Consider the following 14,985-nt stretch of genomic DNA (forward strand, 5'->3'; position numbering starts at 1 on the left):
ACCAAATCTGTGTGTATGGCGTCCAAATAACCTGACAAAAAAAATAATATATATACATATAAAATGTTTTAAATATTCATTTATATACATATTTACTACCTGATTGTGCATATGCATGTCGAATATTTTTTTGTACACGAGCAACATATTTGCTGATTGTTCAAAGGCAACTAATACACTACTCTATCTAAAATTATAAAAAAATACAATTAATTTATATTCTTACATAAAATGGTAACGAAATAAATATATAAATGAAATAATACTTGACATTAGGTGGACGATGATCTGGGGCCTGTAGTTGGACTTGTGGTGCTATAATTGGAAACCAAAGCTCATACTTGTAATAGTATCAGTGGCCTCGCTATTTCCAACGCTTGTGCATTAGAAGCCCGAAAAAGTTCTCTATACAACCATGCAAGACATGCACCATCCCATGAGTACATACCAGCGTGTTCGAAATCAGACAATAGTGGGAGAAACATGAGATGCACCAGATCTGCCCAACAAATTCATATATTTCTAAGTTACATAAAATATATTGAAAAACATACATATAGATCTAAGATTTACCACCGAAATATAAGATTAGCCCAAACATACATATATTTCTAAGTTTAAAATATACTGAAAAAAATTAGAGAAAGAATTTTACCACAGAAGCGTTCGGACGATTTTGGACGGACGAACAAATGGAGGACTAGGTGAGGAAAATCGAGCAAAATCGGAATTTTGGAAGATTTCGGTGAGGAAAATCAAGGACTCGGTGAGGAAAATCAGCAAGATTTTGGAAGACAGAAAGCAAAATGGAGGAAAATCGGTTGAAGTTATCGGTGAGGAAGAAGGAAGGCAGAAGGTCTCGGTGAGGAAGAAGAAGGGGCGGGCGGTGATTTAATGGCGAGGAAGTCGTATACAGGGTACACGACTTAAGGTAATCGTGTACCAGGTACACGATTTCCTTAGTCAACCCTGCATGACTGCCACGACAGATTGTGCGTGCCAGATGGCTAGGACTCGTGTATCCGGTACACGATTTAAAAACCTATTTTTAGAATACTTTCTCTCCAACAATATTTTTATCATTATTTATTAAAAAAAATTATTTAAAAAAAAAAATTCCACCAACTGGAGCCAAATTTTTATTGAAAATTACATTTTTTTTTACAGTGCTATTAATAGTCAAATTTGTCCACTATTTAAATTTGTAGCACCCAAATAGTTAAAATGAGTGAGATTTTAACTTGAAAGCATGAAAAAAACCCAAATTTAGAAATGAGACACTATATAATTTCTTCAAAAAGATGATAAATAAATAAATAAAGTCGTGAGCGGCAGGATTCGAACCTGTGCGGGCAGAGCCCACATGATTTCTAGTCACCACTCGTTGACCCTCAATTCAATTTTTTGCTTAGATTATATTTTACATATTTAAATAATTACTTTTATTAATTTACTTTTCTATGAGACTCTCGTGTCCTATATTTATATTTATAAGGAAAAAGAATTAATGAGAAAAGAAATGTAGATAGTTGACGGTTAATCAAAGAAAACAAAAATCTCCAAGTAAATTTTTTGTACGTAATTTGTATCATAACCGTGGGCTCACATGGTTTTGAAAAAAAAAAAAAAAAAACCCTTTATTTTTAAATATTAAAATAATAATTAGCTTTTGATTTCTATCTCTTCAATTCACTTCCTCATTCTCATAGTTCTCCCCTCCTTCTTCCCTCCTCCACCGGCCACCATCTATCACCGCCGTTGGCCGCTGTTTATGTTTTTTCTTCTTTCTTATTAATATCTTTTTCCTTTCTTTTTATTTCTTTGTATTTCTCTCTATTACTTGATCTTCTCCATGTTTTGTTTCTTTTCGGTTTTTTTTCAGTTGAATTGCATGAACGGTCGCCGGCACCAACGACCTCCCAAAAATAATTTTTAATTCATTAAGAAAATTGCTAATTTTAAGATTGCTGTGTGAAACTGAAAATTTTGAAAGAAGAGGATCAAGACGAAAGGTTTTGTAGAAAAAAACTCAAAAGTCAAAGAAGAAAAAAAGTCTTAGTGAAATAATATTCCTTACATAATCAAAACACTACAAAATCAGCGAGTTGCTAAGAGCTTCAATTCTTAATCACAACCATGAATTAGCTTCACCATTGCAAAACAGAGACGAAAACCACCCTCGTTTTCATCATCTTTTCTGAAGCTCCATAGTTGAATATGGTCTCCACTTTTTAATCCTCTTTCTTTCACAAATGCATTCCACTGTGTCATCAAACAGTAAACATCTCCACTCCCGATCTTCCACTTCTTCAAACAAATGTTTCTTTCTTCAAGAACATGATCCATTATCACTACATTCAACCCTTTCTTGTTCTTATTTTCTTGTTGGCTCAGCAACCTCCTCTCCTCCTCTGTTGCGAAATCGAACAACAGTTTCTTTTGTGGGAGGGACAAACGTCCAAGATTCTTGTTTAAATCCGTATCTTGAAGTTGTTTCTGAATCACCAGATTAATTTCGTAGCCACCCATCTCCACGATTCGGTCTCTCATCGCCGCCGGCATCTCAGGAATCGACGGGAATTTGCTCTGCCTTGCCCTCTTCTTCCTCGGTGGTTTCTTAGTAGCAGCCGTCGTAGGAGGGTTCTTCCTTTTGTGGGTGTTTTCATATTTTTTGAGTTCACAATTGCAGAAGCTTTCGACATCGGAAACAGAGTTTGCAATGGCCATAAGAACAACCGCAGCCTCCAACATGGAGATTGGGGGTTTGGAGCTTTCAGCTAAGTGTTGTTCTTTCTTTCCGGCAGCGGAAGAGCTCCTTCTCCGAGGTATGCAAAGTTTGTTCAAATCAGGAAGACCAAGCTCCATTCCCATTATTTCGTAATACAAAGATTAGTTTCAGAGTTTCGTAATACAGAGATTAGTTTCAGAGTATAGAAGAAATTGAAGATGGATGGGTTTTCATTTTATCAGGATTTAATTTCCTAATTTGACTTCAATCTTCATATGGTCTCTAATTCCTTTTCCGACTTCACTTTGTTACCGTTGGATTGAAATTTAGTTTAGGAAAATATTTAGAAAATCTGAAGCGGAAGATGTTGTTCGAGTTTGTTTCCATAAATACTCTGTTTCTAACGGTAAGAAGCAGAGCGAATGAACTCCGGCGAAAATCCGATCAGAATCTACACCCCAATATTCCCACTATCGTTCATTTAATTATTGTAACTAATTTCTCCCTCTGCCTTTCACCATTTGAAATTAGCCTCTATTTTTCTTTTTCTTTTTTCCTTTTTTTCCCCCTTTTTTGGGTTGTAAGCTTGTAATTATTAACTAATACATAATGTGTTATTTTATTTGTTGTTGCAAATTTTTATATTATATATTTTGGGTAGCAAATATAATTTAAATTTAGTTTTACCACTTTCTTCTTTGAGAGACTAATTAGGTTGATTGGGGTCAAAGGTTGGATCTCATTTCTATAGTTGGACTAAAAAAGTTTGTATTCTGCTCAATTTTTTTTTCCTTTCTAAATTTTGGCAATAAAACTAGAAGTAGAAAAATAAATAAGCTTTAAGGATATATATATATTTTTTAAGGGTATTAATAAAATTTCTGAAAACTCATGTATATTTTTTAGACAAAATACTCCCGGTTTCCATCTAAAGTTAACTATTAAAAAAATTTTGATTTTTTTTTTTTTAAGTTTAAAGTATTATTAAAACTTGTGAAAATTCAGAGGTATTTATTTTAAAATGATACAAATTCAAGCCATTTTTCTATAATTCAACCTTTTTATATATAATAACTTATTTCTGAGAACAAAATATTAGCTTTTTTTCCCTTTAAAAAAGGTACAAAGTTAACTGTTCATAGGTATATTTGGCACATGTTCATTAACTTATTTGTTTTGGTATTTTATTCCTTTGATTATTAACTTCCTTTGTCCTTGACTATTCACACGAATTATGAATAAAGCTGGCAAACTTGGTCCGAAAGAATGATATTTAAAGATAAAACTTTCAGCAGAGCAATCCGTATAACTCATTAACTTTGAGGAAATCCATGTCCATAATACCATCCACTTAAGCCAACTCTATTTACTATTTCAAGTGAAATTGAGATCAATCAATGACAATGATGTCTTCTTCTTGGATCTATAAAAATTTATCAAATAAAATTTAAGAACTACTTATAGTTATTGTACACAATGACATAAGAAATGAATGGAGAAACCTTTAGAAAAAATGAATGGGAGAAAAAAAAAAACAACAATTGTGCATTGTCGATCGTAGGCTAGCAACTAAACTGGTGCTTTAACAACTTGCTTGTTCTAACCTATTTTCCAAGCTGAAAGGTATTACAAAAATGAATAGGGAATTAGTTTGTCCATAATGAGATTGAGGTCCATCTTGGTGAAGTTTTGTGTGATAAACAAAATGCGAGCAGCTCAAATCTATGATCCTCATTTCCATGCAACTGAGTCGATTTTGTCTCGAGCTGACTTATAAAGCTCGAGTCTTTTAGCTATGGTTGTTCTTCTCTCCATCAGTGTTGGATCCTCATCTACCATAGCACCAAAACATTCCTTCTGCAATGATGCAATGGCAAGATATATTAGATTTTTCAATACAATAACAAGTTTACTTTAATTCTTTTTAACAGGTGAATGTTATAGCTTCAATATATCAAGAGTTTCAAACTAAGGGACGAGAAAGGATGATTATATTCTTTTCAGGGTAAATTAGGCAAGGAAAACCAAGTGCATAGAATTTGCTTCAAATTTCATACCTCCCTTTTTCCAACTTGAACATAAAATGGTTTAGTAATGATCTCTTGGCCTCTCGAACTTGACAGTAGACGATAGCCTTCGGAATTGAATTTTTCAATGTATCACAAACCATCCCAATATAAGAACTCACATTTGAACCTAAAACAATCAACAAACTCAACATTCACATGGTTTGGTGCTACTTAGTATACTTAAACAATCATGAGCTCTTGTGTAGACTGAATGAATTTGAAATTAACTAATAAAGAAATACATGTATTCAAGTATGTATGTGCGTGTGAGTATAGCACAAAAATATGGGTTGCTGCCAAATAATGTATATGCATATATAAACAAGACATGACCGTACCAATCCTTCTGAAATGGTTATCTATATAGCGGTTTGCATTTGGTCCCGCTGGGGCAGGATTAGGATTTTTGTCTGGTTCCATATGCAGCTTTCGGAAAAAATCTACGGTGAGGTAGCTAGACTCCATATCAACCAACCATAGAACTGTTTTTTTACTTTCTTCACGAAATCTCTCTAATGCCTCTGTTGCAGCTGTTGCAATGTCCGATTGAAGTGTTGGAAATCTTTTCAGTTCTTGAAATTTGTGTTAATCCAAGGAAATCTTATAAATTAGAACATGTTTCCATTAATGAATGTGAAGTTTCAAAAATAGTCAAACATTTGAATTTATAATGCCAATTACCATATAGATATAGAAATGTCATGGGAAAAACTATTTGACTAAGCATCAATCAATAAGAGCTCTTACCCACTGTTAGATGTCTCATCTTTAATCATCCAAAAATATTCTTTGGACTAGAATATTTATTTATTTATTTAATTTTAGTACAATAAGAGGTGAGAAGATTTGAATCACAAACCTCTTGATCGCTGACATACTAACACATATAATATACTAGTTGAACTATGCTCACTTTGGCGACTAGAATATTTATTTGACATAACTTAACTATATGTCCAAATAAAAATGAACACTTAATAATGAGTTTTCAATCTCTAACGATCACAAAATGTTGTTAGAAAGAGAAAAACATTACTCTAATAATCCCTCCAACAAAAGAAATGTTGAAAACTCATAATTCTTTTGTTCCATCTTTTTATTTTGGTTTTATGGAGGAAGTTCAAACTATCTCCAACTATCAGTATCCAGCCTCTAGATGTTCAAAGAATTTCTTCATAGTCTAACTAACTACATTTTTTAGGATGTGAATAATGGCTTCCATGTTCTCACTTAGAGACACTGATAGGACTTTAATAACCAAGGTATATGAAAGAAGAAAGAAAATGAGTAAGTTAGGGAAATTTTAGAAAATGTAGGGGCCAAGGAATATTGTTAGTTAGAAGAGGAAAAACAGAAAGGAGAGAGAGGGGGCCCACGGGAAGAAGTGGTATTTGTAAGGTCCATTGAGGCCATGAGAGTTTGTGAAGATTTTGTATCAATTCTCATATTTTGAGACTGATGGGAGAGAGAAGGAGCTCTCAAACTCTTCCCCATTGTTAATAAAATAAGGAAAAGTGTTCCAAACCTATCAACTGGTATTAGAGCACTTACCTAGGTATGGTGGGAAAGATGGAAGTACGATTGATTGCCATGGAGGAAAAACAGATGGAGATGGAGGAGAAGATGAGTATGCAGTCGAAGGAGGTTAAGGATTGGATGGGAAGCATGTCTGCCCAGATGGCCTTAATACTGTCAAGGTTAGACACAATGAGTAATTCTGAGAAACATTCCCATCATCAGAAAGAACTCCAACGGAAAAAGGGAAGTAAGTAACAGAAGGTTCATCATCAAAAGCAGAAAATCAGGAGGGAATTCACGCACTTGGGAGCAAAGAGATCCCGTTGTTTGATATGCGACTGAGGAAGCTCGAGGTACCAATTTTCAAAGGGGAAGAAGACGAAAATCCAGACAGATGGTTACATAGGGTAGAATGGTATTTTGTGGTGAATAAATTATCGGAGAAGATAAATTGGACGCAGTGGTGTTGTGCTTGGAGGGGGAAGCGCTTGCCTGGTATCAATGGGAGGATGATTGGTCACCAGTGGGGAGTTGGTTGCAGTTCAGAGAGCTGTTTTTGATGAGGTTTCGACCGACGTGTGAAGTGGACCGTTATGCCAGGAGCGGCTACAGCAGGAGACGACGGTGAAGGATTATCGAAGGAAGTTTGAACGCTACTCTGCTAGGCTGAAGAAGCTGGGCGACAAAGCCTTGGAGAGAAAATTTTTTTGTGGGCTTAAAGAGGAAATTCAAAGCGAGATGCGGAAGTTGAAGCCCGAAGGTCTGAAGGCCAAAATGCAGATGGCCCAATTGATCGAGGAAGATCAATTACTTCAACGGCGTATGTTTCACATATCAGTACTACCACAACCTGTGTTTCACATATCAGTACTACGAAGGGAAATCGGCTGCAATTTGCCAAACATACCGATTCCTCCTAATGTGATCGACGAGTTGAGCTTCATAACACAACCTGTTGAGTTGTTAGGCATCAGAACATCACCTTTCGAAGGTCAAAAAACAGGGGTATTAATTCACTGGGAGAATGGAGACAAAGCTGATGCAACATGGGAGCTTCCTTTCATAATCAATGACTAATTTTTTTATTTTCACCTTGAGGACAAGGTGGCTTTTTGGGGGACGGGTATTGATAGGCCTTTAATAACCAAGGTATATGAAAGAAGAAAGAAAATGAAAGAAAATGAGTAAGTTAGGGAAAGTTGAGAGAATGTAGGGGCCAAGGAATATTGTTAGTTAGAAGAGGAAAAACAGAAAGGAGAGAGAGAGGGGGGCCTATGAGAAGAAGAGGTATTTGTAAGGTCCATTGAGGCCATGAGAGTTTACCTCTGTTTCAACTCTATTCAAGAACACATGTTTGATTAAGAAGGTTTACCTCTGTTTCAGCTATAGATTTACGAATAAGTTCTTTCAATACAAAATACACCTGCACAAAAGCACAAGACAATTAGTTGCTTTGATCTTGAAACCACCATGGACAATTGGAAAAACATTATCTTTAAAGACTGAGCAAATTCTCTAAATTCATATAACATATAACACATTTTCATAGTTTGTCTCAAGAATGCATAGATATTTCCAAAATCAACCACCGTTGGATTGCAAGATAATCCCAAAAAAAAAATCATAATGTACTAAAACATAAAGTACTAAATTTCATAAGTTCATAAGATGATAGTATTAAAAGGTTTGTGTAGATGCTCCAATTCATATTAGAAATGCTAAACGAAAGTCAAAACATTACCATATGTTCCTTGAACACACGGTCAAAGGCACGATACATTTCGAAAATAGTGTACAGTTGTGGGTGCATAAAACATGAATGCAGATTTGTGATGGATGCAGGGTGGAGATAATTTTATTTGCTAACTTGAGTATGGTATTCACAGGGGCTAATGCATTACCCCCGAGTCTACTACATTCAGTTCGTCAATTGTCTTATTTATCAAGGCAATGATACTCGGAATCCGTTGCCTGATAACCCTCTTCATGTAACACCCCGCACATTTTTATTTATGTAATTTCAGTAACGTTATTATTTGGAAATTCAATAATTGCTTAGTCGGAGGGTATTTTTGGAATTTTGGATATCAAGTATAAATGCGGGAATTTAAGTTTTGGCGGAAAATTATTCAATTTTGAATTTCAATGTAAAAGTTATGGCAGGAATTAATTTCCTTTCGAAACGGAAAGAAATTAATTATAATTATATCTTCCTTTTTTAGTTAAGATATTTATTATTATTATTTTAAAAACCCACCAACCCTTCTCCTTCTTCTTCCTCGCACGACAACACCACCTCCCCCCCTGATTTTCTTTCTTCTTTCCTCCCAGCCGCACGTCGCCTCCCCTCACTGTCCAAACCCACGAACGCTGCGTCTCCCCTCACTGCCTCATCAGACCGCTGCCACGCCTTCTTCGTTGCTCAGATCCGAAGTCGCCGCCGCTCGTCCGACTGATTTCTCCTCCATTCGCGGTCACTCCCTCGCACCTCGCCGGCCTAGACCCAATCATCTGCTGCCTCTTCACGCTTTGCCAGACCCAGATCCATCGTCAATCGTTTCCCTTGTCATCGTCGGATCTGTTCTAGCTAAGGTTGAGGTAGTTCGGTTTGATCTCTTAGCCATTAACATTGGGTTTCGTCATCTTGATTCATAGTTGTTGGGTTTTTATTTGAAGGTCAGTTTTAGCGAAGCTTGGCCTTAGAGGGAGCGTCGTCAAGGGAGGTTGGAAATGATCTTCATCCTTTGGGTAAGTTTTTGGATATTTTGGACTTAGGTCCGAAGTTTCGCTATTATGGTTGAACTGAAATTATTTGAGTTGTTTTCAGAATTGGGACAGCTACTTCGGGTTGCCGCCATAGTTTGGCTGTCTGCTTTTGTTATCCGTAGAGTTTCGTTTGGGGTAAGTAATCTTACCACTAGAACTGCCCATGGGCCAGGCTTTAGTTGTATGCTAGCATGATGAGTGTATGTAGTAAATGTTAGCATGTTGATTGATAGTATGACCTGAATCAAAGTATGTTCTGGCACGAGTTCTGATTTGTTTAAATATACACCTAGGCACTTGATTGTTAGTATGAGGTGGTATGTGTTTCCATATGTTGGTATCTGATCTACTGATGTTGAGGCATACTTGTATGATGTGGATCTATGATGTTAAGGTATACATAAATGTTGTAGAATATGTTCTTGAGGATTATGTGTATGTGGTAGAGCCATGGTATCGAGGATTACATGTATGTCATAGATTCGTACGGTGTTGATTTTTTAATGTTGAGACTGTGTGAATGTCCTCACTGATTAGTTAGATGCTCACCAGTTTGTGTTTTCTTTGGGATTCACCAGTTTTTTATTTCCTTCGGGATTCACCAGTTTTGTGTTTCTTTCGGGATTCAACAGTTTTGTGTTTCCTTTGGGATTCACCAGTTTGTATTTCCTTCGGGATTCACCAGTTTGTGTCTCCTTCGGAATTCACCAGTTTGTGTTTCCTACAGGATTCACCTGACGTAGTGGGCATACTTAACTACAGTAGGATAGGACTCAGTCTCTTACCTGTTTCATGTATGTATATGTGCCATAGGTGGGTATCTAGAGGACATAGATGCCTAGTTTGACCCTAGTGGTGGGGTTACTTATTGAGTATTTCATACTCATTCTTTCTTATGTTGATGTTTCAGGTAAGGGTAGAGATGCACCGATGATGGCACAGCGGAATTTGTGATCATGCCACTGGGACTAGTTTTTACGCTTCCATATCATGAAATTTAGAGTCCTTATTTTTTCCTTAATGTTTAGTTTTACTGTTTGAAACTTATTATAAAGGATTGTTTTTTATATACTTTTAATAGTCTTTACGAATTATGGGTACCCTATTATTGTTTTAATAATTGAATTTAATAAATGGCTTTTGAACTTCTCTTGTCTATTTAGCATTTATTTTAACATAACTAAGCGTCGTTTCAAATCCTATGCATGCATTTATTTTAGTAACGGCCTAACTTAAGTCCTAGGGGGTCGGGTCGTTACAGTTGGTATTAGAGCCCATATTTTGGGTTCTGTAGACTGAATTACTACGTAAGTCTAGATAGTCCCTGTGGCCAATAACGGATTTCTCGTCATCGCCAGGTACGTTCTACTAATGAAAGTTTCAATGCATATATGAGAACAGTGATGTAGTATTTTAAATGCATGATGTCTGAGAAAGGCCCAAAAGTAGTTAGTTAACGTATGAATTTATGACAGGACATGGCACCTAAACGTAGAACAAGAAAAACAGTTAAAGAAGAAATGCAAGTAGAGAGAGCGGAGAGTAGCCAAACTGCTCTGGCAGCGCCAATTTCGCCTGTGACCCAAATGGATGAAAATGCAATGGAAGTCTGAATTAGTGAAGTTGTTGCAACCGCTCTAATAGGGAAACTACAGAAACTGATCCGTAGCACGATGGCAAGACAACTTACCCAGACCTAGGCTCAGAAGGAACCAGTGCCACCTGAGCCGTTACGATAGACTCGACCGTAGGACAAAGACACGCAGGGCCTGTCTCTTGAGGCCAAACATCTGAGGGATTTTCGGAAGTATGACCCTCACCCCTTTGATGGATCGTTGGGGGACCCCACTAAGGTAGAAATGTGGTTGTCATCTATCGAGACAATATTTTGTTTTATGAGGTGCCCAGAAGAGCACAAACTACAATGAGCAGTCTTCATGTTGACTGGTAACGCGGAAATTTGGTGGCGTTCGGCATAAAAGATGATCGATATTGGAGGTGAACTTGCAACCTGGTAACAGTTCAAGGAACGCTTTTTATGAGAAGTACTTTTCGGCCAACACTCGATACAATAAACAGGCAGAATTCTTGAACTTGAAGCAGGGCGTTATGTTAGTGGAGGAATACGAGCAAGAGTTTGATAGGCTGTCTCACTTTGCTCCTGAACTAGTGGCCATCGAGGCAGCGAGGACCGAGAGATTTATCCAGGGCTTGAGGAGCAGACTGCGAGGGATAGTGCATGCCTTGGGTCTCAAGACGTATGTTATGGCGCTGCAAGCCGCTGTTAGGATTGATGCGGATTCCCAGTGGGAGAGGAATACAGGAGGTTGCTCGGGATTGGGACCTCTGTAGGTCAGAAAAGGAAGGCTGAGCACAGAACTCCTAAGCATCAGTAGAGGAGTCAGAACACAGTACATGCTCCACGTTAGTGGGGACAACAGAGTACCCAGGCTAGGATTGGCAGGGAAGATAAACTGATATGTACCACTTGCGGTAAGCAACATTGGGGACGTTGTCTAGCCGGCTCTGGGATTTGTTTCCGATGCGGCCAGAAGGGGCATATGGCAGATAGATGCCCAAAGAGGAATGCGTCTGAACACAAGAGCCAGCCTGTAAGCTCATTCTAGGGAGGCCCGAGCCGCCAGCAACAGTAGGGAGGGTATTCTCTACCACTTCGCATGAGGCCGAGAAGTCAGGCACCATGGTGACAGGTACACTTCCCATTTTGGGACACCATGCTCTTGTTTTATTTGACTCTGGCTCTTCGCACTCGTTTATATCTGCTGTATTTGTGAGGCATGCCATGTTAGACTCAAAACCTTTGCCATTTGCATTGTCCATTTCCACTTCATCAAGAGAGATCATGTTGGCTACAGAAAAGATAAAAGCATGTCAGGTAGAGGTAGCTAATTGTGCATTAGATGTAATCTTGATAATTTTAGATATGCGCGATTTTGATGTTATATTGTGCATGGATTGGTTAGCTGCTAATCATGCCAGCATAGATTGCTCTTGTAAAGAGGTCACCTTTAACCTTCCTACAGGGGCTAGTTTTAAGTTTAAAGGGGTTGGGACCGTAGTCCTACCCAAAGTGATATCCGCATTGAAGGCCAGTAAACTATTCAACCAAGGAGCCTGGGGCTTTATGGCTAGTGTGGTGGACACCAAAGAGAATGAAGTCACCTTGACTTTGGAGCCAGTAGTAAGGGATTTTTCGGATGTATTTCCACCTGGACTGCCCCCACAGTGGGAGATAAATTTTGCCATTGAATTGGAGCCAGGCACAACCTCTATTTCGAGGGCTTCATACAGGATGACTCCGACAGAGTTGAAGGAACTGAAGGTTCAATTGCAGAAGTTATTGGACAAGGGTTTCATACGCCCTAGCGTGTCACCATAGGGTACACCTTTTTGTTTGTGAAAAAGAAGGATGGATCATTACGTCTGTGCATTGATTACATAGAGCTGAATAAGGTAACCATCAATAACAAGTATCCCTTCCCAAGATCGATGATTTGTTTGACCAGTTGCAGGGAGCTACGGTATTCTCTAAGATTGATCTTCGGTCAGGATACCACCAGCTGAAAATAAAGAACAGTGACATACCCAAGACAACTTTTCATTCAAGGTATAGACATTATGAGTTCATAGTGATGTTATTCGGTCTAACGAATGCACCAGCAATATTCATGGATCTGATGAATAGGGTGTTCAAGGAATTCCTCGAAACTTTTGTGATTGTTTTTGTAGATGACATCTTGATTTATTCCATGACAGAGGCTGAGCATGAGGATCATTTGCGGAAAGTTTTGGAAACGTTGAGGGCCAATAAGTTGTATGCTAAGTTTTCAAAATGTGAATTTTGGTTGAAGCGGGTGTCCTTCCTAGGACATGTAGTATCGAAGGAAGGTGTCTCTGTGGATCCTACAAAGGTTGAGGAAGTTATGAGTTGGGCTCATCCAACCACAGTCAGTGAGGTGCGCAGTTTCCTGGGGTTAGCAAGCTACTATAGATGATTTGTAAAGGACTTCTCTCGCATAGCCACCCCATTAACTCAGTTGACCCGGAAGGGAGCAGTATTTGTTTGGAGTGAGGCTTGTGAAAACAGCATCCAGGACCTCAAGCAGAGGCTGGTTTTAGCCCCAGTTCTTACAGTATCGGATGGATCAGACGGCTTTTTCATTTGTGATGCGTCCAAGAAGGGGATAGGATGCATACTGATGCAACAGGGCAAAGTAGTCGCTTACGCTTCACGACAGCTAAAGAAGCATGAACAAAATTATCCCACGCATGACTTGGAGTTAACAACAGTGGTTTTTGCTCTCAAAATCTGGAGACAGTACTTGTATGGAGAAAAGATACAGATCTTCACAGACCACAAGAGTTTGAAGTACTTTTTCACTCAGAAAGAGTTAAACATGAGGCAAAGAAGGTGGTTGGAGCTGGTGAAGGATTATGACTGTGAAATCTTGTACCACCCGGGAAAAGCAAATGTACTGGCAGATGCTTTAAATAGAAAGGTGGCCCATTCAGCAGCCCTCATTATCAGACAGACTCACTTGTACAGGGAACTAGAGAGGGCAGAGATTGCAGTGGCTGTGGGAAAGGTCGTGGCACAGTTGGCACAGTTGTCGGTACGACTGAGTCTGAAGCAAAGGATTATTGATGCGCAGCGAGAAGACCCTTATCTGGAAGAGAGAGTTCGTAGGGTAGAGTCGGGCCAGGATGGTGAATTCTCAGTTTCAGCGGAAGGTGGCCTTCTTTATCAAGGGCGCCTGTGCATGTCAGCAGTCAGTGATATTAAAGACATGTTGCGGGTCTGTGCCATAGAGTTTTCAGGAAGCTGGGATGATCACTTGCATTTAATGGAGTTTGCTTATAATAACAACTACCAGTCCACTATTGGGATGTCACCCTTTGAGGCTCTATATGGGAAGAGTTGCAGATCCCCTGTGTATTAGGATGAGGTAGAAGAGAGAAAATTGTTAGGACCTGAATTGGTACAGACCACGAATGAGGCAATACAGAAGATCAGGGCTCGTATGCAAACAGCTCAGAGCAAATAGAAGAGTTATGCCAATGTCAGACGTAAGGATCTAGAATTTGAAGCAGGTGTGAAAGTGTTTTTAAAAGTGGCACCCATGAAAGGTATTCTGAGGTTTGGCAGGAAGGGAAAGTTGAGTCCGAGATTCATTAGACCTTTCGAGGTCCTGGAACGAGTTGGCCTCGTAGCTTACCGTTTGGCATTGTCCCCTGCACTGTCTTCAGTTCATAATGTCTTCCATGTCTCAATGCTAAGGAAGTATGTGACAGACCCATCCTATGTAATCGACTTCGAGCCATTGTAGTTGAATGAAAACTTGAGCTACGAAGAGAAACTTGTCGAGATCCTCGCCAGAGAAGTAAAGACATTGCATCGCCGGGAAATTTTTTTTGTGAAAGTTGTGTGGCAGAATCACCAGTTCAAGGAGACTATCTAAGAGCGAGAAGATGAGATGAAAGCCCAGTACCCAGAGCTTTTTCAAAAATGAACTTTCGAGGGTGAAAGTTCCTTGAGGAGGGAAGAATGTAACACCCGGAGTGTTTTAACTTTCGAGGACGAAAGTTCTTTTAGTGGGGAAGAATGTAACACCTCGCACATTTTTATTTAGTAATGTAATTTCAGTAACATTATTATTTGGAAATTCAATAATTGCTTAGTCGAAGGGCATTTTTGAAATTTTGGATCTCAAGTATAAATTCGAGAATTTAAGTTTTGGTGGAAAATTATTCAATTTTGAATTTCAATGTGAATGTTATGGCAGGAATTAATTTCCTTTCGAAACGAAAAGAAATTAATTATAATTATACCTTCCTTTTTTAGTTATTATATTTATTATTATTATTTTTTTTTTAAAAAAACCC

The 14,985-nt window shown here is 38.3% G+C and overlaps 1 protein-coding gene across 1 annotated transcript; it reads right to left on the bottom strand.

Moving 5' to 3' along the window:
* Window positions 1-1,757: 1,757 nt before the first annotated feature.
* On the bottom strand, window positions 1,758-3,329 carry LOC120068057 (B3 domain-containing protein At1g05920-like). Its single transcript, XM_039019725.1, has one exon. It carries the CDS (start codon window positions 2,869-2,871, stop codon window positions 2,125-2,127), a length of 747 nt encoding a protein of 248 aa, XP_038875653.1. The 5' UTR covers window positions 2,872-3,329; the 3' UTR covers window positions 1,758-2,124.
* Window positions 3,330-14,985: the final 11,656 nt, after the last annotated feature.

The sequence above is a fragment of the Benincasa hispida genome, chromosome 12 (genome assembly GCF_009727055.1).
Source record: "Benincasa hispida cultivar B227 chromosome 12, ASM972705v1, whole genome shotgun sequence".
In the NCBI taxonomy this organism is placed as follows: domain Eukaryota; kingdom Viridiplantae; phylum Streptophyta; class Magnoliopsida; order Cucurbitales; family Cucurbitaceae; genus Benincasa; species Benincasa hispida.